Genomic DNA, 26,716 nt, shown 5'->3' with positions numbered 1-26,716 from the left:
CAATTGCAACACTTGTCCAATAGCGGAACGCCGCATCATCTCTGTACACATGGGTCCCACGTATCAAACTGAGGGGTGTCGTATCATGATTATCCCAGTATCAGGTTTTCCGCAGGGGATAGATCGGCTTCAGTCAGTGCCTGGCCCGTTCGTGCATCATGGGGAGATATTCCGAGTGTAAGGTTATAATGGCTGTTGGAACGGGTTGTGCACTGACTGAATCCGGTTTCGTCCAAGTGGGGAAAATTTTAATAAAATAAATGAAAGGAAAAAAAGAAAAGGTAAATATCGAGAGAAGGAAAAGGAAGTGCATTGAAATCTCATCAACATTACATTAAAAGAAAGAGAACAACAACAGCAATAACAAAACAACGGCATTCTTCTCCATTTCATTTGTTTCAGACTTTTGTTTCAACCAGGGTTTTTCTTTCCTCTCTCAGTTTAGATCTAGGGCGAACCCTTTTTCTCCCTCTTCACTAGTCGTTAAATCCCTCCCATTTCCCGCCGATTTTCCATCTTATTGTTGACCGTTTACTCGCCGGACTCCGTTAACTAGCCGTTAGTTCCGTCACTGTTTCCGGCAATTGTTCCGCCGCTTTTTTCTTCATACTTCTCTCTCTTTCTCTCTCTCATTTTTTTTTTTTTGAATTTGTCTCAAAAATGTCTGTGGCCGAAGCGGAGAAAAAGCCGGAGGAGGAGAAGGTTGTAAAGAGTGGGGAGCTGCTGTTCTGCGGCGGAACAAATTGGGATTCAATCGGCCGTAAAGGAACTCCGGCTGATGGGAACTTGGTCTCTCCCACTCGTTTGCGGCCTCTTGTTGGCATCGACATTTGTTTTGTTGCTTCGGGTTGCAGTAAGCACCCCCCTCCCCAGCCTCTCTTTGTTTTGGCTGGCTTGCTGATGCTTTCTTTTCGCCTCATTGTTTCTTCCTTTTTTGAAATTCTATTTTGTTGCGATTGTTTGGATTCTCCCTTCGTTTACTGTTCTTTTGTTTCTTTAGTTGTTTGCCTGTTACTGCAAAAGATGGAGTTTCTCTTTCGTATTTCTAAACGAAGAAGCTAATGTTTGTTGATGTTTCCGTAGCGTCTTGTCATTGCGTGGCTTTGGATGTTGAAGGTCGCTGCTATACTTGGGGACGGAACGAGGTGCTATAAAATGTTGAAATGTGCTTTGAACTTGGGGATTTTAGAACTTCTTTTCTCTAACGTTTTCATCATGAACTGTCTTTCTGTAGAAGGGGCAGTTGGGACATGGAGATATGCTTCAGCGTGATCGGCCTACAGTTGTCTCTGACTTGTCGAAGTAAGCTGCTGCTTTCTTACTTGAGATCACTTTCTTTCTTTGGTACTTGGCCTGTGCACCTTGTCTTGAGAAAAAATGGTTTCTTCAATTTTTTTTGAAACTACTTTCTCTTATATATTTATGGTGATCCTTTCGTCTACCTACCTTCTCCATTCTGTATACAGCAGGATCATGAGCTGGTTGCATAATACAATATATGCTACATGCCTGATTTTTTTGAAACTATTCTCATTATTCTCCTTTAGGTTGTGAATTGCCAATCGCCATTATTTGTTGAAGTCAATTTTAGCATGGAAACGTTTTACTATATTGTTGGCGGGTTGAGTTTTTTTGTTTCTTTTTTCTTTTATTCTTTATTCCACCGAGTGGGTGGTACGTTTGATTACAAGATTGCTGAGGATAAATATTGCAACCCCAAATGAATAACCAGGAAAAGTATATGAAAATGGAAAAGGATATTGCAAAGGCACGATTCTATGGTGGGAAGACCTCTTCACAAGAAACTGTTAACTTCAATAAGTTTTTTTAAGTTTCTTGCTATACATACATTTTCAATTTATATTACCAGGAAATATAAATGATGAACAGGTTTCTGTCTGAGAGTGAACTATTCTGTTGATGCTTCGAAACGATAGATTTTGCATCAGAACTTCACAAAGAGAGTATTTCAGCATTTTGAGTCTGAGAGTGAACTATTCTGTTGATGCTTCGAAACGATAGATTTTGCATCAGAACTTCACAAAGAGAGTATTTCAGCATTTTGAGTCTGAGAGTGAACTATTATTGGCATTGAATGAAAACAAACTTGTCCCTTCTGCTGAAATTTTCTGGTGGTGGTCAATGTGATAATATGACCTCCACTCCCATGGCCATAAAACAAAAACTCTCAGGACACTGTTCTCTGGTTTGTATTTGGAAATGGGCTTCTCTTAGAAGCTACAAGGAAATGGATGATATCTGATGCAGATGGGGCGCTACATGTGTTGCAACGTCAAATCATTTTCTTGACAACTGTTGTCAAATAACTAATGCAATTATTAGTTCATTATGAAAGTGATAGATTAGATAAGGTGCTACTGTAACTTCTTTTTATGCCTTTATGGCTTAGCCGGTTAGGAGTTAGGACAGCTATTGATATAGTAGTTTCCTTGTTTTCTTTCTTCAGGGTGGAACTAGAAGTTTTGTTTTCGCTATTTTCAATTTTTTTTCCTGCTAGCAACCTAATTTAATGATGTTGTTGGGTCCAGATACAAAATTATCAAAGCAGGAGCTGGGAGGAGTCACACTGTGGTGGTAACTGAAGATGGAAGTTCCTTCTCCTTCGGCTGGAACAAGCATGGACAATTGGGGTCTGGCTCAATAAAGAATGGTATGTCCAGTTCTTGGTCAGTAAGAATGCCATGAAATTTGTAAGTTGTTGGAAAGTTTTGATCTATTGGTTCATATCACATGCCCATTGCGTCCCGAAATTTCTCCATTCATGATGCTTGCAATTGTGCAAAACAAACATGCATACCAATTCAATGTCTTCTGCATCAACAAATTGTTGGCTTGGCTCATGCCTGAGTGCTACTGTTCAGTGTTTTTTCAATTGCCTTGATGGCAGGTAAATAGTCCACACACTTCATGACCATCCATTTCTCTTGGTTAGTTGATGTGTTATATCCTTTTGTATTTTGTTTCTGTAGACTTTATGTTGAGAAAATAAATTGCTGGGATTTGACACTGATCCATTCTTTTGTTGTAGTTGTAAGTTGCTGAATGAGTTCTATTGTGTTCATATTTGACTTTTCAGGACAATATCTCGTCATTCAGTGAGTAGGAAATGAACTACATAGGGCAATGAAATAAATATTGTTCTACTTTTGAGAGTCCATTTTTGGGCAACGAATTATTGGTTTCTCTAGTCTGTAGTTTGTCTATGCATTATTGGTTTACGTAATCCATTTTTGAGAGTCCATTGTAGGTCACGAGGTCTTGTCAATTAGTAATAGTCGACCTAATACTACACCATATCATATTCACTCTGTTTCTCTCAGGCTGTCAACCATCTGAGTTGTCTTGACTTGGGTAGTTACTCTGGGACAAGCTGTCAACTATAGAGTCAATACTTGACAGCTCATTGTTGTTGGTTACATGTTATTTCATATTGGCACAGAGATCATAAAGAACTTGTAGCTTCTCTTCTCTTGACCTGTCTAGTCACATCCATGGAAGCATGTTGGACAGATCAGTCCTGTTTGGATGCAAAAGAAATCTAATATTACAAGTTGATGATGGTGGGCATGGTGCTCATGGTGGTGATGAGGGAAATGGAGAAATTACAGTTTGAATTGATTGCGTTTGGTCCACTGTCTATCTTTGTCACGTGGAGAATTGATGCTAGACCATTAGAAAAAACTGAAAAGGCTCATCTCTAGAAATCAAAACTTAGATTTCTTTGAATTTCTAAAGATAAAGAAAGGTTGTTGACTAGGTTAACTGTTTAAGTTGGGGTTTCAAGGTTTAAATTGCAATGACCAAACCAATTTTTTAAAATGCAAAGGTGTGATGTGACTCGTGAGGCATTCCACTACTTGGAGGTGTGAGATATAGTTCAAAATGCAATAGGCATAAGCTTTGCTTCCTGAGCACAAGGAGGTGTAAGCTTCCTCTAGAGGAGGAGGAGGCGTTATCTTCTTGTTCATGTTCTTCTTTTCTTTGCCTTTCCTTTTCTTTCTTGAGGCTTGCATGAGGTGTACCGGAACTTCATGCCAAAGGCATTTAAAGTTTATGTCTCATGCACGTGAGGTGTATGCATCAGAGGCATCCACACCTCCAGCATATGCCTCAGGGCATTTGAGCATGCCTTAATGGATGCTTCAAATACCTTTTAAAAGATTGTGATCAAGAGGTTTAAGATAGGGTTTTGATGCTGAAATTTAAACAATTAGATTTTGTAGGTAAATCAGTCTAAAAGTGTAAATATTGGTGAAATAAATGGAAAATGGTGGGTTGACAGGGATCCATATCAAGCTGGAAACCGATCAAAGGCCCTCAGCTTGCTTAGTTTTGACATTGTAGCTTAAATATATCCAGTAAAAGGGATGGAGAGAATTTAAAAGCGGTTTTAGAAATTAAGAAAAGAAAGCAAAATAAATCTTGGATGAATTGTTTATGGATTGCAGAAATTTAATAACTTAAACGACAAGTAGATAGATTAGAAAAATTATAGTATAAGGGCTAGAAGAGGTGATTTTCCAACTAAAAGTCTATAACAATATTTTGAAGATCTAAAGTGAATCCAGAGGATCCACCCATTATTCAATATATATTCCACGTCCAATCAATGATTTGATTGGGAGAGTCAAATTCATATCATGTGGGCGGTAGGGCTCTCAATGGCCTCTGAAAATTTGATACCTGATCCAACATCCAATCTGAAAATCTCGAACTTAGATGTAGTAGTTATATAATCTGACTGGAGTTGTATGCGTGTGTGTGTACCTAAAAGGGTAAATGGGGTAATTACACAATATCTTTCCCCATTCCCTTCATTTGACAAGACAACCTAACCCAAGAAACCATTGGTTTCAATCTCCTATTCCAGCCTATTGTCTAACTCTGTTCAATGTTCTCAAATGCAAAGGCAAACATTTCGTTGCTTGGCTTCACGTATGGAGAGTTTCATCTAATAGATACGTCTCGCTCTCTCCTTCAACATGAGCTTCTTCTGCAACTCGTCTTCTTTCTTCTTTGCAAAGTTGAGTTTTATTATTATTATTATTATTATTATTATTGATTTCTGATTTCTTAACAATCCCTCCAGCTTGTTTTGCTTGCATTGCCCTCTTCTATGTTGTCATTTTCTCATTGGGTTTTCTTTTGACCATTAACATATACGTCTCTCTCTCTCTCTCTCTCTCTCCCTCCCCCCCTCCATGTTTTCTCTTACTAGGGTTTTGATTTCTACTTGTATTTCAAGGGTTTAGTTCTGGCTTGACTTTGTTTTTCTTTTCATTCTTTTTTATTTGATTCTTTCAAACTTAGATGGAATCTGCAATCTGATACATCCGATCAAACTCAAACTTGGATTTATCTCCCAAGCATCCGATCGGAGTTCAGGTCAAATTCAGATGGAGGGTTTTCATTCTCAAATCAAACTCGGGTTTATGTACATCTGGTCCAATAACTGGCCTAGTGGGCACCATTTGGGTTGACAATTAACTAATTGGGCTTTCTGGTATGGGGCCAAATGTTATGGGCATTATGTTGACTCCATAACTTCTTGGGCTAATGCTTTTGGTGCAGCTTTTTTAGACCCATCAAATTGAGCTGGGTTCTTGTGGATTTGTGAAAATCTATTTTCTGGCCCATTGCCAGTGCCATCTCAAGCCCTATAGCCCAAATAAAAGTATAAATTTGTTTCCCTTTCCCTACATATTGGCCACAGGGTATCATAGTATCGACTAGTCAACTGACTAGTTAGTGGAGGGCCAGACCAACTGCATCCATAACTAGTTGGTTAATACTCATAAAGTAGGTCACCCTAGGATGATTAAGCACCGACTTGGTCAATTAGTGAATAAAAGGCTACTCAACTTACTGCCCCTAAAAGTTATTTTAAAACTTTATTTGTTTGTTTCTTGTAGAGATGATGGGCCGAGTGGGCCTTAGTCTTTTTATTTTATTGGTGCTGTTATTAGTGTGTGTTCAGTTAGTGGACCTTAGTTTATTGGGCCAGTTTTTCTTTCTTTTATTATCTATTAAGTAGCCACTCTATTGAGGGCACTCTTGTAATTGTATCTGAATTATTACAATCAGATTAATAAAAGCTATTAGGGGACTGAAGAGCTCCCCTTTCTTCCCTTTCTTTCCTTCTCTTCTTCTTCTGAAGTCTTCTCTTCTTCCATCTTCTTCTCCTTTCTTTTGGTTTATTTTCAGAATTAGTGCAGGTGTGATTTACAACTTTTGTATCTACATTGGGATAAGGCTTAGATGATGATTTATTTGTTTGTGTCTTTAATTATTTGAAGTACTATAGAATATGTTTGTATTTAGCTATGTTCATATTGTTTATTTGGCTCAGGCATAAAATAAAGAAGGCAGTTGAGTTCTTTTAAGTTTTCTTCTAACCAAGGTGTGCTGGAATGGAGTTGTTACAAGCAAAGGGTAGATTTGATGGTTGATATTTCTGTCTTTCTTTAGAAAAAAGAGGCTATAATTCCATTCCCCTAGCTTATCAAACCTAACTTTTTCATGTTTGCAAAACACAGAATGTAAACTAGATATTGAATATCATTCTTTTATTAATTATTACATATTTGTGATTTGAACTTTATTACATATTTGTTGTCTATATTTTATAAGATTGCATAAGGGTAACCCAGTGCACGAGGCTCCCTTGTGGGGTCTGGGGAGGAACAGATGTATGCAGCCTTACCCCTGCACATACAGAGAGGCTGTTTCTAAGATTTATGAGATTGCATAATATCCTTAAATTTGCAACATATTTTTTCATTGACTAGCCATGTTATAGGCACTGAATAGTCATCAGGTCAACTAGAGGGCAAAACAACTGGACATTACTTCATCAGTCCTGTTTGGATGCAAAAGTAACAAGATATTTGTTACTTTTTTTTTGGTAATAAAGATATTTATAAATTTGATTCAGCCTGTTTAGCACACTATTACAACTATATGTAAACTATCCTTGCTTATGATCATAAAAAAAAAGAGCTTATGCTAGCTTTGCTCAATGCTTTTGTCTCAATTAGCTTAATTCAAAGAGCTTATGGTTCAGCCTGTTTAGCACACTATTACAACTATATGTAAATTATCCTTGCTTATGATCATAAAAAAAAAGAGCTTATGCTAGCTTTTTTCAATGCTTTTGTCTCAATTAGCTTAATTCAAAGCTCAGGGTCAGTGTGTGAGCTGCAAAACAAACTGATATAAAAAAACAGGCAAAGCTAGCTTGGCTCATTGACATATCTAGTTTTCTCACTGATACACAACTTTCAGTATAGGCAGCGTCAATAGTAGGTGTTGCAAAAGTTTCTTGGAGGAAACGGAAATGAGAACAAGACTTTTGTTTGAATCTTCTTCACCAGCACCCACTGGACTTCATTTGGGAGCTCAGAAGAGCTACGGTGCAGTAGTTCCTCACCTGGGCGAGGATAATACCTCGGTCAAAGATGGAGAAGCTCCTATCCCTGTCCAGAGACAAAGCCAAGTTGTTAGTAGAGTGCCTCCTTCTCAGCATTCAGCAAGCACAGCTACAGGATTATCCCCATCCCTGGCTTGCCCTTCAAAGGTTGGTTTGGAGGAGAACCCTTGACTTAAAAGCCCTTTTGTCCAGTCTTCTGTGGAGCTTAGTGCAGACCCTTTGAAGCCCGGTATGCTGTGCCAATCCTCTTTAGTTCCTTTTTGTGTTTCGACTAATCCTCTTCTCTCTCCGGTTGTCTTGCCTGTTCAGATTACAGGTGTCTCCAAGTCCTGCCCAACAGCTGCCATTTCTAGTGACTCGGTGGGAGTAACAGAGGAGATAGGGGTTGGTGAGGAGGAAGGGGAGAGAATTTGGGAATTAATAGTGATCCTTTTTTGAGCAGTTGATAGAGGTGGAAATTCACTCCAGGTTGGGATCATAAGAGGGGACTGATTGATTGGGACTACTTCTAAGGAAAAAGGAGAGGGAGATTAATAAGAGTGGTGCTGGAACTAAAAAGGCAAATAAAAAACTTAGCAAGAATAAGAAAAAAGAACAAGAAGTAACTTAGTTAAAAGCTTTAAACAAGGGGGAGGGAGAGAATTCTAAAAGAAGAACACAAAAGATGAGTGAAGTTGAAAAACTTAGGTGTGGTGTGGATTATGAAAGAGGAGGTACAGGAATGAAGGAGAGAAAGCTGGGTTAAATTTAAGCTGAGTTGTGGGCCTTTTAATTAATGTTTTCCATTTTTTTTTGATCAATAACAGAAACTTTATTAAGAATTATGAAGCTTTAGGTACAAAAAGGGGGAGATAAAGAGTCTTATCTCCCCATCAGAAAATTACAATGAAAGAATATTAAAAAATAGCCCAAAAAATAGCTTCCCTATTCACCCCTTGCTTGTCAACCCATCTGCAAAAGAATTAGCAGTCCTTTTCACCCAACTGTATTGTATCTCAATGCCTCTACATAGCCATAAGAATTTTTTCTTTTCATTATTGTAACTCCACAAGCCACCGTCCTCTTTCTTCAACCAACTAATCACCACCTTTGAATCACCTTCCAAAATCAGCCGACTGATATTTAGTTCCCTTTCTCTTTGAACCCCTTCCAGAGCTGCAAGGATCTCAGCCCTAATAGAGTCTCCTTCTCCAATAGGGCCTGAGAACAAAGCAATAACAATCCCTTCCTCATTCCTGAAAACTCCCCCAATCCCAGAGGGCCTTGGATTCCTTATGCTACTGCCATCAAAATTCACTTTTATAAATCTGGAGGGAGGAGGGGACCACAAGGGACTAAGAGTCCTCTTACACAGAGTAGAGGCTGCTATCTCTTTCTAGTTTCTTAACAGGTCAGCAATAGGAAAGTCTGAGAACAGTTCCATAGTTTTTAGCCAATGGGCATCCCTTAAAAGTATTAGGTCTAATAGTTCTTCCAGGGATCTTTCCTTTTTTGAAAATATTCAAGAGTTTCTTTCCTCCCATAGTGACCAACACACGGCTTCCCTAATACTCCTCCACATCATCTTCCCTCGCTTCTTAGGCCATTTGAAAAACGAAGGGGAGAACAAACCTTGGACACTCTCAGGAGGGTTCCAAGTACACCCAAAGCGAGAAAGTACCCACTCCCAAACAGTTTTAGTAACCTTACAAGAGACCAAAAGGTGGTAATCGGATTCCCCATCATCTTTACAGAGAGAGCATCTATTAGGAAGTAAACAAGAATTGGGTCTCTTTTTCTGAAGTAGATCATTTGTATTTATTCTTTCCAGGAAAATTTCCCGACAAAAAAACCCAACCCGAGGAGGAATGGGCTTGCTCCAAAATTCCTTAATCGGAAAGGACACACCAGAAGGGACAGATGACTGAGTTAAGGTTTCAAAAAACTAAGCACAAGAGAAGGTTCCTGAAGTAGAAGGGATCCAAATTCTGGTGTCTTCCCTATTAGGATCAAGGAAGATATTCTCAAGGATGGCTAATAAAGGTAAGAGGCTGTCCAAGTCTGTATCCCTAATTGCCCTTCGCAGGCCGAGGTTCCACCCAAAACCAGAAGTGGAGTCTAAAGGAACTAAAAAAGAAGAGATAGGTTCATACAAGGAAGGAAACTAGTCCTTCAGAGGTGAAACCCCAACCCAAAGATGTTCCCAAAATTTTATTCGATTGCCAGAGTTTACATCGTACCTGATCCAAGGGGAGAAAATTGGAAGCAGATCATGGATGGATTTCCACGGAGAAGCAGCTGTAGCCCTTGCCACAATTCCAGAATCCCAGCTGTTGTCTTCTAGCCCATGTATGCTAGTCACGATCTTTGTCCACGATTTTTCCTTTTCCATTGTGAACCTCTACAACCATTTTCCCAACAACGCCATATTCCTTTTCTTGATGTTTCCAATCCCAAGACCTCCTAGTTTTTTACATCTAATTACCACCTCCCATCTCACCCTATGATCTCTCTTCTCCTCTCCCGGCTCCCATAGAAAATTCCTCATTAATTTTTCCAATAAGTTGGAGACCTTGGTGGGGATCTTAAACACTGGCAAATAATACACACGTTAATTAGCTTGGGTGGACCTAATCAGAGTGACTCTCCCTCCTAAGGAAAGATAATTTCTTTTCCAGGACGCAAGCCTCTTCTCAAATCTCTCCACTACCGGAGTCCAAAAGCTTTCATTCTTAGGGTTATCTCTTAAAGGGAGGCCCAAGTATGTCAAAGGCCATTCTGAGATTGCACAACCTAACACACCTACATAATTCCTTAACTCCCTCTCCTCCACATTCACCCCTACCACACAACTCTTATCAAAGTTCACCTTGAGGTTAGACATCTGCTCAAAAAGTTGTATTGCTAATTTTAAATTCCGGATCTAGCTTATATTCCCACCCTCATAAAACAAAATTGTGTCATCTGCAAACTAGAGATGTGTCAGTGGTAGCTCCTCCTTGCCAATTCTCCACCCTTTTATCAGATTCCTCGAGTCTGCTCTATGGATCAATCTCCCAAGTACATCAGCCATCAGGGTAAAAAGAAAGGGGGAGAGTGGGTCTCCTTGTTTTATACCTCTCAAAGTAGGAAAAAAGTTCCATTCACCAATATAGAATAGTGACAAGTCCTAATACAGCCTCAAATCCATTTACACCACCTATCTCCAAAGCCATAGCTTCTCAACACCTCCATTAAAAAAGACCAATCCACTAAGTCATAAGCCTTCTCCAAGTCCAATTTGCATACCACTCCCTTCTTCTTAGATTTCCTGAAGCTCTCCAGACTCTCATTTGCAATGAGAATTTGATCAGTGATCTGTCTTCCCTCTACAAAAGCTCCTTGGTTGGGTGCAATAATAGAGGGGAGGACCTTCTTTATCTTGAGGGACAACACTTTTGCAATTATTTTATACAAGCTATTCACCAAACTAATAGGTTTGAAATCCTTAGGTTGTGATGCCTCTTTCTTCTTTGGGACCAAAGCAATGAAAGTTGAGTTCAAGCCCAGATTAATTATTCCCTTATTGTGAAACTCCTCGAAGACTGACCTAAGATCCTTCTCCACTATATCCCAACAATCCTGGTAGAAAGCCATTGTGAAGCCATCGGCCTGGAACTTTTGTCTTATCCATTGAGAATATTGTTGCCTTTATCTCTTTCGGGTCAAACTTCTTTTCCAACCATTCTCTGTTTTCTGCACTAAGAATCGACCACTCCAAACCCTCCAAACCACACCCTCTCATTCAAAGGCCTTCTGAATATAGATTTGAAATGAGTTACTAAGGCCTCTGCTATTTCTATCGGGTTTGACAAGACTGCTCCTTCTACTTCCAATTTTGATATGAGATTTTTTTTTCTCCTCCCGTTTGCCATTGAATGGAAAAATCTAATGTTTCTATCTCCTTCCTTTAGCCACTTACACCTAAATTTTTGCCTCCAACTTATTTCCTCTTCAATCAAAATATCCTCCATCTACCTTCTCAACTCCCATCTCATTTTCTTATCTTCCTCTCCAAAGGATCCCCTCTCTTCTTTCATATCCAAATCCTCAATCTGCTCTAGCAGGACTTGTTTCCTTTCCTCTAATCTCCCAAACTCCAACCTATTCCACTCCTTTAATTGTGATTTTAGAAATTGAAGTTTCTTGTGGAACCTCATTCCCTCCCACTCTATTACCGGATTAGATTGTTCCCACCACTCCCTGATCTTCTCACTGAATCCCGGATAGGTTAACCACATATTTTCAAACCTGAATGGAGTGGGTCCAGCACCTCTCAATTCCTCCTTACACATCACTATAGGCCAATGGTCTGAAGTAATTCTCGGGAGTGCCCTAGATACTAGGTTACCCGAATGTTCCTCCCAGTCTGTTGAGAACAAGAATCTGTCTAGCTTGGAGCATACTGGCCTCGACTGAAGGTTGGACCAAGTGAAATTATTTAGGAGTGGAATTTCTTTAAGCTCAAAAGTATCCACAAAATGGTTGAACTTTTTCATACTAGTTGTCACTCTCTGTTCGGGGTTGTTGGTTTCCTCTGTAAACCACACTACATTAAAATCCTCCCCTTACACACCACGGTCCCTCCCAGAGGCCCCTAACGTTTGTTATTGGGGCCATAAACGTTTGTTATTACCCATTCGTACCCGTCTTCCACCTGTCTGAGCTTCAGGCAAACAGAGTAATCACCTATTAGCTTCTCCAAGCCGATTAGTATATCTTCTTTCCACAGTGTTACAATCCCGCCTGAGGATCCCCAAGATGGAGCGGCCACCCACTTGATTCCCCTATCTCTCCACACACTCCTTGCCCATTTGCAATCAAAATCCATTCTTTTAGACTCCTGGATCATTACCACATCCGGGTTAAACTTCTTAATCACCTCTTTAATTCTTGCTCTCTTCCTAACACTACCCAAGCCCCTCACATTCCAACTTAGAATTCTCATTTTAACTTCTCAAGCTCAACCCCAATTCCTCTACCCTCTACTTAACCCCTTTCCTTCTATTCCCTCTCACCTCAAACTTCTTGTCCCCCTCAATATCTCTTTTCAACTTCTCTACTTCGCTCAACTTTCTTTTCTTTACCTTAATCATTTGGATTCTTCAATTTACACCCCAGCTTTTGCACAAATTCTGCAACTGATTCTTCCTTGCTAGTTTCCTCCTTGTCTAAAGTTCCTCTCTTCTCACTCCCAGGGTTCTTCTCACTCCTTTCTTTATATCCTCCATCATTTGTCCTTTCTATCCCTTTTGTAAACCCCCTCTGCATTTCCTTCCTTTCCACTTCACCCATTAGACCCTCAATGATTTCCCAAATCTTTGTCTCCCTACAAATTTTCTCCACCACTTCCTCCCCTTTCTGATCCCCTTGTACCCTCACTGTGGCTTTCTGACCATGGGCCTCGACACTTGGTTGAGAAATGAACTCTGGAACAAGGGACACAGAGCACTCATCAGTAGCAAAAACTGAATTGACAGAGTTAACAAAAATACCTGAAATCAACTGAGGGTGGTGGAGAGGGGTATTCAAACGAGGAAGATTGGTTGTTACTCCCTGTTCAGAGAAATTGGGGTTCTCTATCTCTTTGGATTGGAGGAAATTAATCCCCGTTACTTGGTCTGCACAAAGAGCTCTTCTTGTACCCAATTGTTTGCCCTCTCTGTGATGTACTCTTGTTCAGTTCAGATTTAACCCGGGCTGACTCCTTCTCAGATTCTTGTAAGACACTAGAACTTGGGAGGGGCACGTCCAGTTTTGGGCTAAGGGCTGCTCTGTTACAGGTGTTTGTTTCGTTCACCCACTCCCCTTTTTCCTTTTGTTCCCCCACTGCCTCCTCAAGAAACAGAAGTTCCAGATTTAACGTTCCCCTGTTTTGATCTTCAATATTATCTTCATTTTCCGAGCTGCCCAAACTTTCAAACTTTTCTGAATTCTCATCACAATCATTCTCTGAGCTGCTTGTCACCGGCCTGTCTACATACCCAACTCAGAGTCTGATTACCCCCTATCACACGTCTGTTCTGGTGTTTCAGGTGTTCAGCCGAACCCTCCTTAGACGATGATAGATGACAAGTTTCATCTATCATTGAATTTTCACAAAACCACCTCACGTGATAACTTAAGTTGTTATGTGGGCCTCTTAAAGGTGCAACCGGGTTCCCCTCTTGGCTCATCTCTTTTTCTAGCCAGTTCAGTTTTTGTTACAGCCAGTTCAGAAAAGGATTTCTTAATGTAAACTGCTCACCCTTTTCCCCTTCTGGCCACGTCAGCAAAGGAAGGGCCACCCCTGAAACTCAATTTATTTTCAAAGAAATTTGAATTGATAGCCTTAAAGGGAAGGCTTCGATACAAGTACCCTCCCTGCGACTGTTCCCCTTCCTCTTTGAATTGATAAACTCAATTTGAATTGAGAGCCATGTGTGCTCCAACCTGCGAGCTCCTCTCCGTCTCCTTCCTCTGTTCGTCTTCCCCACAGCGACGCCTCAGCTTCTGAGGCCGCCCAAACTCTGTACCAAGCACCATCTGAGTGCACTTCAAAGGAACAAGGCACATTTTCTGGTTTGATACCTGCGACTTTGAGTTCTACAGCACGCAAGCACCTCAAGTTCACCTCCAGTAGGACACCCCCCAAAGCTCTTGTGAGTCTCCTGAGAGTAGGTTCGTTCCAGAGATTAAAGGGTAGCCCTAGAAGCTTGATCAGAAGACTACCAACTTTTGGCTCTACTTCGTTGCAAACTGGAATCCAGTTTTGAACCTGTATTAGTCATCCTTCTACTTGGACGGTGCAAGAGTTCAATTTCTTATTACCAACATCTAATATGGTTTTCTTCTCTGCAAAGGGTAGTAGCATTGCTTCTTCTTCTAGGCCCAGTTTCTCAGCAACTGCAACTAGTATCTTTGACCAATCCCTTATCTCCTTATCTGCCATTAAGACCATCTTGTTTTCCCACTTGCCTCTCCCTTCTTCAAATGCTATTCTTGAGTGTTTAGTTGAACTAGCTACCAATGTTTCCGGACTTTGATTCTTATGAGGCTCCAGGGAACAAGACTTTAAGGGGACATTTTTTACTGGCTTGCTAACAGAAACTTCCACTGGAACTTTCCTCTCAATCTCCACAGGAAACGCTTGAAGACTGAGAGAAAAGGAAGCCCAACCTTGCCCTTTTTTCCCTTTTGGAATACAATTCACTTGGCTTTGGTTAATGCCAAATTGCTCTGTAACCGAAATAAACCACCCTCTTCCATTTCTTCTTAGAACAGACTCAAATCTTTTTCCCCGACAGATCACCGAGTTCTTCCATCCTTCTTCCCGGATGGAATTAACAGTTCCTTCAACAAATCCTTTCAACCAAAGACACACTTCACCTGGTAGGAAGACTGTCGCCTACTGCCTTCTCTGATTTTCAGATGAGCCTCCCCCTTTGTCCTTCCCTGCTCGAATAGGAATTTTTTTGCTTCAATGGTTGTCTCCACACGCCACCTCCCTACCAGCCTGAAGTTTCTCTCCTCTCCCGTACTCCCCATCTCACCTCTCCAATGATCTTAATGTTTTCCATGAAGATAATCAATTGGAATGTGAGGGGTTTAGGGAGCTTGAGAAAAAGAAGTGTAATTAGGGGGAAGTCCTTAGGAAAGAGAAACCGACCATTTTTCTTAATTCAAGAGTCAAAACTAACAGAGGTGGATAGAAGATGGGTGAAGAGTGTTTGGTTAGCTAGAGGGTTAAGTTGGGCGTTTACACAATCATGGGGAGCATCATGAGGCATCATCACAATATGGAAGAATGAAGAAATGGAGTGTATTAAAGAATTAATTGGCAATTTTACAGTAACAATCAAGTTGAGAAGGAAAGAGGATGGTTTTGAGTGGGCCTTAACCAATGTCTATGGACCTAACTCATATAGGGAGAGAGATGATTTTTGGGATGAGCTTGCAGCCATAAGGGGTTTGTGGAATGAACCGTGGTGTCTGGGGGGTGATTAATGCCATAAGATTCCTAAATGAAACTACCAATTCAAATCATAGGGTGACCTCTAGTATGAGAAAGTTCAACTTTTTTGTGGACTCATATGAATTGAGAGAGCTACCTATGTTGCAAGCAAACTTCACATGTTCCAATTTCCAAGAAGAACCTCTGTGTTGTAAATTAGATAGATTCTTATTCTCTTCAGAATTTGAATCTGCATGGAGGGGACTAGCAATGAGGGCTCTCCCTAGACCTACCTCAGACCATTGTCCAGTTAGGTTATTCCAAGAAAACATAGGAGGGGGGCCATGTCCCTTCCGGTTTGAGAACATGTGGTTGCTACATCCTGATTTTATAAAAAAGGTTCAACTGTGGTGGGAAGAAGACCAAGTGGAATTCAGATGGAAATGGTACAAGTTCTATAAAAAGCTGCATGCCCTAAAAGCTAGAATCAAAGCTTGGAATAAGGAGGAATTTGGAAGAGTGGAAGAAAGAAAAGAATGGATTGCCAATAGGATTCAAGAAATTGATGGAGGTGAGGCAGAGAGGAGAATGACAGTAGGAGAGAGGGAAGAGCATTGGAAGCTGAAACAAGAATTGAAGGAAATCATAAGGAAAGAGGAGATAAGTTGGAGACGAAAATCTAGGTGTAAGTGGTTGAATGAGGGAGACGGGAATACCAAATTTTTTCACACCTTAGCAAATGGAAGGAAGAGGAAGAACTTTGTGGGGAGGCTAGAATGGAATGGGGAAGTGATTACAAATGAGGAGGAGATATCAAGAGCCTTTGTGGAGCATTTCAAATCCATTTATGACAGCCCAAGAAGAGAGAGAGAGAAGAAATCCCTGATCTTGATTGGCTACCTAGGAATAGAGTTTTGATGGATCAACTAGAAAAGAATTTTGAAGTCCAAGAAGTAAGAGATGCTATTTTTTCAATGGAAAGATCTAAAGCCCCAGGCTCAGATGGTTTCACGGTGGCCTTTTACCAAAATTGTTGGGATATTATAGGTGGTGATTTAATGGAGGTCTTCTTGGAATTCTTTGAGAGAGGTAAGATAAATTTGGGTGCCAATGCTACTTTCATAGCTTTGATTCCTAAAAAGATAAATGCAAACCACCCAAAGGATTTTAGGCCCATTAGCCTTATTGGGAGTATGTATAAGGTAATATCAAAGGTCTTGGCAGAAAGAATAAAAAAGGTACTACCTTCCTTGATTTCTCCGAACCAAGGGGCATTTGTGTCAGGAAGACAAATTATTGATTAGATCCTTATTGCCAATGAATGTGTGGATTACAGATAAAGACAAGGAGAAAAGGGTTTGATTTGCAAACTGGATTTGGAGAAGGCCTATGATTTGGTGGATTGAAACTTTTTACTGGAAGTATTGAGCATCAGAGGATTTGGAGAAAGGTGGTGCATGTGGGTTAAGGGCTGTATCTCTTCATGTCACTACTCCATTCTAGTAAATGGGGTAGCCAAGGATTTCTTTCCGACAAAGTGAGGATTAAGACAAGGGGACCCTCTTTCTCCTTTCCTTTTCACCCTGATAGTTGATGTGTTGAGTGTCCAGATTACTAGAGCCGATGCTAGAAATTTGATTAGAGGGTGGAGAGTAGGGAGGAAGGAAATAGTTGTAACCCACCTTCAATTTGTTGATGACTTAATTCTCTTTTGTGAAGGAGATCCGGAGGAGTTGGAAAATTTAAAGGTCTTGGTAAAGAATTTTGAAAAGGTCTCCAACTTGAGAGTAAATTGAAATAAAAGTTGTGTAGCTAAAATTAATAGGCAAGAAGGTCAGGTGGCATCGTTGGCTAGATCTCTAGGTTGTGAGGTAAGTGAATAGCCCCTTAAGTATTTAGGCTTACCTTTGGGAGGAAATCCGAGGTCTGTTAGCTTTTGGTACCTAGTCTTGGAAAGATTCTCAAAAAGACTAGCGGGTTGGAAAAGGAACTACATCTCTTTGGGGGGTAGAATCACTCTAATTAAGTCAACACTAGCAAATTTGCCAATGTACTTTTTGTCTACCTTCAAATTGCCTGTTAAGATTGCAAACTAGATTGAAAAAATAATGAGAGATTTTCTGTGGGAGCTTGGAGATACCAAAAAGGATCACAAGGTAAAATGGGAAGTGGTGCCTAGAAAGAAAGACAAAGGGGGTTTAGGGATTGGAAATATTAGAATAAGAAATGCAGCTTTGTTAGGCAAATGGTTATGGAGGTTTCCTAAGGAGCAAGAGAGTCTATGGCATAAGGTGATAAGAAGTATTCATGGAATGGTAGCAAATGGATGGGACGCTGGACTCTACCCAAGGGCTTCGCGTTTTTCCCCGTGGAAAGATATTGTTGGTATTTTGCCTTTCTTCTATCCTTTCATCAGGTATGATGCTTGTGTGGGTAATAAAATTCTTTTTTGGGAGGACTTGTGGATTGGGGAATCTCCTCTTAAGGATAGATTCCCAAACCTTTATTCCCTTTCTTTGAAAAGATCTCAATTTATCTCTTCTTTTTGTACTTTTGGGGATTCTTGGGATTTGGGACTAAGGAGAGGGTTGAGGGACTCAGAAGTGGATTCAGCAATTGATATTTTTTCTCTTCTAAGTTCAGTTTTTCTAGACCACTCCTCTTTGGACTGTAGAGTGTGGGCAGAAATTTCAACAGGTAGTTTTCTTGTTCGTTTTTCAATGCTTTGGTCCTTCCTTCTAACCTGGTTTCCTCTTTTCCTGTTAAAGAAGTTTGGAGTGTTCCGGTCCCCCCAAAAGTAAGGGCTTTTTGTTGGGAAGTGATTCTACAAAAAATCAATAGCTTGGAGGTGCTTTAAAGAAAGGGACCAAATTGGTGCTTGTCACTTCATGTCTGTAGCCTTTGTTTGAGGAATGGTGAGATGGTGAATCACCTATTAATTTCTTGTCCTTTTAGTGCTCTAATTTGGGATTGGTTCTTAGGTGGAATCCTCCCACAAGTGTAGCAGATTTATTTGACCCTAGCCTTTTTCGACAACCAAAGAAGAAAGGAAGGGTGATGTGGAGAACAATGAGGGCAGCTATCTTGTGGGCAGTATGGGAAGAGAGAAACAATAGGATTTTCCTAGGGAAAGAAAAATCAGCTTCTGAAGTTATTGAAGGGATCACCATCAAGGCAGTACATTGGCTGAAAACTCTTGACTTGTTCAAGGATGTCTCTACAGATGATTTGACTAGAGGCTGGATTATTTAGCAAGATCTTCTACTTCATCACCTACCATACAAGCAGTTTGGTCCCCTCCTTTGCAGTGTCATGTCAAACTGAACTTTGATGGCAGCTCTATTGGGAACCCCGGACCTTCTGGAATAGGGGGTGTGTTTAGAGATGCGGAAGGAAAAATCCTAGCTCTGTATTCTGGCCCAACAGGTGTGGGGAATTTGCTTAGAGCTGAAGTTTTGGTGCTCCTCCAGGGGCTCAGATGGGCCAAGCAATTGGGTTTCCAACAGTTGGAAGTGGAGGGGGATTCAAAATTAGTAGTAGGTTGGCTGCAATCAAATAGTTTGAGAACGTGGTCCCTTAGACAACAGGTAAAGGAATTATTGAGCCTCACAAGGGAGCTGGATGCGAAAGTGTATTAGGAGGTCAGCAAATGCTTTAGCTGACAACCTAGCAAAACAAGGGGTGAATCGGGAGTTTTTGTTTTGTTCAGTGTTGTAAGATTTTTGTTATTCAGGGGTCACCTTTTACTTTGGAAGGTGACAGTTGTTTCTTATGGTTTTATCTAATGAAAGTTACCGTTTCCTATCAAAAAAAAAAAAAAAACATTAACTTATTTTTGTCTTATATCAGTATTGCTGCTAAAAATATTTGTCACTGTTGGAAATGTTTTCACGCTGGTAAAAATATTTGTCACTGTTGGAAATGTTTTCACTGATATGTTTGGGTGATACTAGAAAACAGTTGGTGCTGCCTTTTAGTCTAGGAGGCATTGCACTTTGGGTTTACACTGTAGGAGACCAGTGCCATCCTTTTTTGTCATTTATACTCATTTTCCCCTTCCCCAGGTCATTCATAATCAATTGCAATTGCAGTCTTTGATAGCAATTCTTTTCCAATTAAGCTTTATTTTTGTAGGATAATGTGTTTACAGCCTATAGACCTACAATTAATGTAAAAACTAATTCTTGTTTTGCATTTAATAGTCTTTCCTAATCTTTGTAAAGCTTTATTTTTCTAACAAATGTTTAATCGAAACTTTTGTTTGAAGTACATCAATTTTGTCCTTTGTGAATAATAAATCTATATATCATGTTTATAGGAACTTATAATTCTTATCTACTCATTGCTTCTGTAATTGTTGATTTCATCTTCAATTGTAAACCTTGAAGGATATAAAATTTTCCATCTTGATCCAAGTGAATTTTAGTGATTTTTTGTTCCATTGAGCTTTCTATTTTGACGCAAGAATACTTTTTCTTGATTGCTATATCTGTGCAAAGCTTATAAATCAACGTCTCCTTAAAGGCATCCAGCTTCTATTTTAATATTATTTCTGATTTAATTTCTGTAGAATTTGAGCCATCTCCAGTCCGCTGTCTGGTTTCTGAAGTCACAAATGCTGTTTGTGGGGGTGACTTTACCGTGTGGCTATCTTCTCTCCAAGGATCTTCTATATTGTATGGTTTGTAGATATCCCACAGTTTTGTTTTTTATTTGGTGATTTATGGATTTGAAGTTCCTAGTTGCTTGACATGCTTGTTGATTTGCAAACTGGTTATTGGTTTTCAGAACTGCAGGTCTTCCACAGTATGGGCAACTAGGTCATGGAACAGACAATGAGGTAGAAAGGTTTGGTTATTTTTTCCTTGATTTCTTTTTTTTTTGAATCTTCATGGAATATTGGATGTCTTTGCAGTATAATGCAAAAGAAAGCTCAGTAAAGCTTGCATATGAACCTCAACCTCGTCCAAGAGCAATTGCTTCTCTTGCAGGAGAAACCATTGTCAAAGTTGCATGTGGAACAAACCATACAGGTAATTTGGAACCTCCTCCCTCCTGTTTGCACCTCTTTCTTGTTCCTGTTGTCACTTGCTCTGTATGGAGATGTTTGTATCATTTTACTTTTATTAACACCCATTCTTGATTTTGAGAGCCAGTTGCTGTGGATTCAAAAGGCTTTGTATACACGTATGTCCCTCTTGTTTCTTTAAGTCTTCTTGGCTTCTCTTGATGGGTTGATAAACCTCCTGAAAAAAAATCTTTTCCATCTGAATTAACTATTTTTTTCCTTTGTGGTGCATATTCAGGTGGGGATTTGGCGGCTATGGAAGGTTTGGATGTTAACAAATGCTGTTTCATATTTATCATTCTTCTATGCTTGTTACCGTGACCCCCCAAAATATGGGAGATAATGGGGGAGCTTAATCTAGATTGTGTTTCACTTTTTTGCCCTTATTCCTGATTATGCATGTAACTGTTTTAGTTGGTTACATGTAGGCTTGGACATAGAGAGCAGAAGGATGAGTGGATTCCACGTCGTGTTGAAGTATTTCAGCGGCAGAATGTTCTACCTCCTGATGCGGTGGTTTCAGCTGGTTCTGTTAGTTCTGCATGCACTGCTGGTAGATACTTGCCTTCCCTTCTGTTTTATTTAGGGTATCCTTTTCATTAAGGTTTCTTGTTCTCTCTGGTTGGCCTTTAGAGTCCCTGTTATGCTAAAATCTTTGGACCTTGTTATCTGAAATCTTGGTTTGATCATTGTTTTTATGTCCCAATTGAGTCCTTCAATGTCTAAATTGGGCCGGGTGGGAATCCTATCCCTAGCTAGATTGTTACAACTCCTGAAACTCATTTGTGCTAAGTTAGTTGGATCTTACAATTTACATTGGTGATAATTGAACTGAGCCATTTGCACTGGACTTGGCAAAATGTGTGTATGTGCGACTATAACACATTAGGGAGTAGGGACTGATACTGCCATCTGGATTGAGAAACTCTTACTCCAGGTTTAAGAGAGAAGAATAAGACCCCCCAATCTCTTGTTCAGCTGCTTATTCTTACACTTTTTACTGGAAAAACTATTTCTGATATTGTTTTGAAATAAAACTTTCCTCTTTTCGGGGTTCAATATCATTCTCCCTCAGTTTTACTGTCTAAGTACGTTGGCTTATGAAATTTCTGAGTTCAATATCATTCTCTCTCTCAGGGCTGTCAATGGGCTGGTCAGACCCAAACGGACCTCACTCAATTATATTGGGTCAGAGTCTGCATTTTGTTCTCCGGTTATAATTGGTTGGATACCATAATTATATATACAATTGTATATCTATAATCGGTTGTATGCACATGTATATTGATATGTCACAAAGACACCCCAGTGTAATACTCATCTTTCTCCTTTATCATAAAAGATTACTACTTTTTCATGATATACTTGTAGTATGATCATATTATGATTGTCCAAAATGTGCCAATTTAACAAATTAGTAGTTTTGTAGTTTTGTTGTCAAATTTTAGGTTAAAAGTACAGCTGTGAATTGTAACCACTAAGTAGAGTTTTATTTGGTCATATCAGGTTGGGACTGGTCTACCCTGACCCTGACCAAACCCAGTCCATTGACAGCATTGCAATCTCTTAATTGTATAGGAATTAAATCAATGTTGTATCTAGTTGAAATTCTTCTGTTTAATTCATGATTCTTGCTTGTTCATTATATCGATGAGAAGAAAATCAATCATTTTATTTCTTTTTTTTGTGAAAATTTAGAACTGTAAAATGTTCTTATTTTGCACAACAAAAGTTGTGATGGCTGTTGTCTGAATTCAGAACCTATTTAATGATCCTGCTTGATATTGTGTACCTTTTTTTGTTACATTCTATGTTTCAACTCCTCAATCGTTTAAGATATTATAATTGGATTGATGCTATTAAAAGAATTTCTATTAAATGGTCCGGATTGTTCTATGGTTGGTGCATGTGTACATTATGGTTCCTGGATGCATAGCATTTATTTTGACAATGAAACCATAAATCCTTATTGTGTTTGCAAACTTACTTGATTCCATGAATGTGAGGGTGACAGTTTACGATTTCTATGTTATTACTGTCTCCTGTAGGAAATACTTGTTCATTGTCAAACACTTGCATTTGTATTAATGGAAGTCGTATAATTTTCTCATATATGGGATTTACTTTCTTGTTCAGTTCTGTCTTGGCTTTCAGTATTTCATCCAACTTTTTTATGTGTCTTCTGATCCAAACCAGTAAATAGAAGAAAGGGATTTCATCATTGCTTTTAGTTTCATTATTATTTTAATGGTTTTATATATATCGGCAAAATACACCTGTATCTTCAAGTCCTGCAGTTTGCCATATAGGCTCTATTGTCCTTTGGTTGGTTGGTTTTTTTAGTACATCTGTAGGCCAAGATGGGTCCAACTTCTTAAAATGAGTTTCATCGTTCCGTGATTCCGTCATAATGTTCCACCTTGAATTACGCCATGCTTAATTGATTTAGTTACATCTTCTTAAATTTAGTTGCATCTTAAATGGGCCTTGGTAGGAGATATGATATATTTCAATTTTGTGGACTACTTAAAGGTGTGGTGAATTTAAGCATGCCTGAATTGACCAAGTAACTTATATTCTTACTAATTTCTAAATATGGTGGCGAGTTCAAGGCAGATTATGATAGAAAGTGATCTCTGATATTCCAATTTTGGATGTATCTTGTTTTGAGTGTTTTATGGGTTTTGGTTCCAAGTACCTTGTTTCTATTGATGATACAAAAAATCTACTCACTGCCTCTTCACTTGCCTGCATTAGAAATAAGGACAACCTAGAAAGGCCTAGGCCTGGAATTTTCCTAATTACATGTACAGATGATCAAGGGGTGGATAGGGAATAAGATTGAATTTCTGTTCTTTATCTAGAATCATGGAACAAATCCAATGTTGTTCGTGGTCTCATTGCATAATTCTTTAATGGTGGGAAAAATAATTGAAGGTTGATCTATCAAGTGATCTTACTTATCTTATGATAATTAATACTTGAATAACTGGGGCTTCTCTGTCAAGTTTCATGGTACCTAAACATTTGATCAAAGAAGAACCTTAGGCTAATTAAAAGCTGTGCATGTTTCAGAGGAGGTGCATATCCTCTAATGTGTACGCTAACAATTTGAATAAAAGGAGGTTTTTTCTCCTTGATGTTGATGAACGCCCTTGGGAATGGCAACAGGGTGGGTTTGGGGCGGGGATCATATTCCCCATCCCTGTCCCCGGTTATGAAATTAACCCCTATTCCCGTCCTCGATCCCTGCCGGAGGTAAAATTTGTCCTCCATCCCCGATCCTCGACAGGGATGGGTTCCTTGTGGGGACCCAAATCCCCGAAATGTTTTCAGATAACATTATTTGTTTAAAATAAATTAAGATAAATAAAAAATTTAATTTATAAATAATGCTTTATATATGTTTTGATATATATAATATAATAGTATATTTAATATAAATAACATTCCCCAACCAAGGATTCCTATTAATCCCCGTCCCCTTCCCCGCCCCGCCAAAACAATCCCCATCCCTGGCCCCATCGGGTCGGGGAAGTTGGGTCCCCGTTGGGGATGGGGAAAATTGCCACGCCCTGGTATCAAATTGAATAAAAGGTGGGCCCAAATGGTCTCCCTATAATATAATTAGGAAAGATGAGTTGAGGGGGAGAAAAGAAACAAATGATCTAAACTTTTGAGATGGTTGTATTGTCACGAGTCCATGATTATAGACATTATTCTCTTTATATCTTCCATAAGTGGACATGTCATCTTGTTTTAAGATATAAGGTAGCATATTATGGCATGATGACAATTAAGGTTGAGAAAATTACATTTATTTGAAAGGTTAGAATGCATAAATCATGCTATTTTGTTGATTAACTATTTAATTGTTGATTTTTCCCCAAATTTAGAATGTGTTGCCATCTGGCTTGATTTGTTTTCCAAATTTCTTTTGATTTGTCTTTTGCTGAATATATGTAAGTAATATGATTGATACTCTGCATGCTTTGTTTTTATTGATTTGTGTTAGAACTCTACTAACAAGTTTATGTTGAATTTGAATATCTACATTTTGTTTGGCTAGTAATGATGATCACATCCTTTTTCTTTCCAGGTGGGGGGCAGTTGTATATGTGGGGCAAAATAAAAAACACAGGCGATGACTGGATGTATCCTAAGCCTGTTATGGATTTAAGGTCCCACCTGATGCCTTATTTGTTTTCCTTTGTATTAGGAGTGCTATGTTTGTATATGCATTTTTCCTGTTGTTACTTGTTACTTTTTTTTTTTCAAGAGTGTTATTTAAGGACTTGATTTTTATATGCAACTTTGTCAGTTTTAATAATATCCAATGATTCAGAGGGCATATTGTAGAGAACACTGATGTGGGCCCCACAGCTATGGTCCCACTGTGTTCGTAGGGTAGAAGGTGTTCTAGTCATCCTAGGGTTAGCTAGTGGTGGTTATTTCAGTTGTTATTTATTTCAGTTTTATTTTGTTCTATTTGTTATGTAAATACTAAGGGCAGATCTGTCCTTTCCATGTAATGAGCATAACCTATAAATACTAAATAAAGTGGCAGCGGTAGAACATTAAGATTCTGCTCCTCCTTTCAATTCTTGTGTTCTACTGCTCTCTCTTCTCTTTCTCCTCTCTTCTCTATACCTTTTCTTCTATTTCCGAACTTGAAATCCATTAGGGTTCAAGACTGATAGCAGTCCTGAACGTCTACTTGGTATCAGAGCTAGGGTTTCTCATGTGAGTTTAGTCCAGCCGACCACATGAGAACCATCTAAGGCTGGAAGCTGAGAAAGTAGAGTTCGTTGACTGATTCTTGGAGATCGCCAAAGGGTTTAGCAGCTGTTTGAAGATTTGCCACGGTTGCAGAGTGTTGGTGATCAGGAAGAATCAGAGAAGGCTAGGGTTTGGGTAACCTTGGAAGGCAGCGAACAACATTCTCTTGTAAGTTTTTATTTTCTGAGAGAAGTACTATCAGAGAAGATAGGTTGGACCTATCTAGAAAGGGCGGCCGAACCACTCTAGGGTTTTCTTTCTTCTATTCTCTAGGGTTTTGTATTAACCTTGCGGCAAACCCTAATGCTGGGCCGAACCTTGTGATCTACCTGTGAAGTTTTTTATTAAATTCTCTCCTCAACATTGATCAGTTTTAGGGTTTCATATTAACCCTACTACAAGTCTTATCCGTATGGTATTGCCTGGAATGTGCGGTTGAGAATTTTCTTTTAAGGACTGATTAAAACCCTAATTCTGCTTTAGCATATCAGATTATTCTCCAAGCTGTTTTCAGATTTTTTTGGGGAGTTTCGAACTATTCTAAGGGGTGAAAACTATACGGACTATTGCTGTTGTGTCTGCTAATTGGTTTCAGATCAGACTTATACCTGTTTCATGCACATATACCGTGAATACATATTGGTTCTATACTAATTTTTTGACTGTGATTGATAGTCCAAGTGTTGTTTTTGACTGTAGTAACCCTATTTTTTGAGACTGTTGGTTCTTGACCGAAATGGAGTTTAAGAATCAGGCAGAAGGCAGTTTTGGGAACAACAGTTATGGTGGTGTTTCTGAGACAGGTTTTCATATTACAACCGTAAGATTTGATGGATCAAACTATTTGGAATGGGCCCAATTAGCCATGATGGCTATTGGGGGAAGGGGTAAAGTAGGGTATCTCTTGGGAAATGTGAAAGAACCCTCCAAGGGAGACCCCATGTATACCAAGTGGGTCCAATAAAACTACTTGGTTATGACATGGCTGTGTAATTCTATGCAGCCTCATATCAACCGAAATTACTTGTAGGCAAAGACAACCAAGGAGATATGGGATGTTATGAAAGAAACTTACTCCCAACCCCTTAATGTTGCCAGAGCATATGAATTGAAATGTGAAGTGAATACTCTTAAACAAGGAGAGAAACTCTCTACCTTGAAGTCCCTGTGGCATGAGATTGATCACTTAGAGACTCTTGAGTGGGAGAGTCACAAAGATGCACAAACCCATAGAAAGCACATTGAGACAAACAGGGTGTTTGAGTTTCTGGCTGGCCTGAATTCAGAGTATGATATTGTGTGGCAACAAATTTTGACCAGAGATAGTGTGACCCTCTCTCAGGCATACTCCTTAGTGCATAGTGAAGAGACCAGGAGGAAAGTCATGATGCAACCTCAGCCTCTTACACCGGCCCTTGCAGCTGTTAAACCCAAATCAGGGGGTGATTCAGAGAGAGACAGGAAGAAG

General features: G+C 39.4%; 1 protein-coding gene across 2 annotated transcripts in view; it reads left to right on the top strand.

Moving 5' to 3' along the window:
• Window positions 1-370: 370 nt before the first annotated feature.
• LOC104602063 (uncharacterized) overlaps window positions 371-26,716 on the top strand; it is a 33,297-nt gene continuing 6,951 nt past the window's right edge. For both annotated transcript variants that reach the window (XM_010265632.3, XM_010265631.3), the window contains exons 1-11: window positions 371-853; window positions 1,084-1,145; window positions 1,235-1,302; window positions 2,550-2,671; window positions 19,972-20,077; window positions 20,190-20,241; window positions 20,317-20,434; window positions 20,558-20,588; window positions 20,708-20,731; window positions 20,898-21,022; window positions 24,569-24,650. In XM_010265632.3, the coding sequence (XP_010263934.1) occupies window positions 661-853; window positions 1,084-1,145; window positions 1,235-1,302; window positions 2,550-2,671; window positions 19,972-20,077; window positions 20,190-20,241; window positions 20,317-20,434; window positions 20,558-20,588; window positions 20,708-20,731; window positions 20,898-21,022; window positions 24,569-24,650 (983 nt within the window). In that variant the 5' untranslated portion in view covers window positions 371-660. The remainder of the gene's footprint in view (window positions 854-1,083; window positions 1,146-1,234; window positions 1,303-2,549; window positions 2,672-19,971; window positions 20,078-20,189; window positions 20,242-20,316; window positions 20,435-20,557; window positions 20,589-20,707; window positions 20,732-20,897; window positions 21,023-24,568; window positions 24,651-26,716) is intronic.

Source organism: Nelumbo nucifera, chromosome 6 (genome assembly GCF_055504915.1).
Source record: "Nelumbo nucifera cultivar China Antique chromosome 6, China Antique-T2T, whole genome shotgun sequence".
Lineage (NCBI taxonomy): Eukaryota > Viridiplantae > Streptophyta > Magnoliopsida > Proteales > Nelumbonaceae > Nelumbo > Nelumbo nucifera.
Note: the sequence above shows the minus strand (reverse complement) of the source record. Positions and strands in the feature narration are given on the sequence as shown.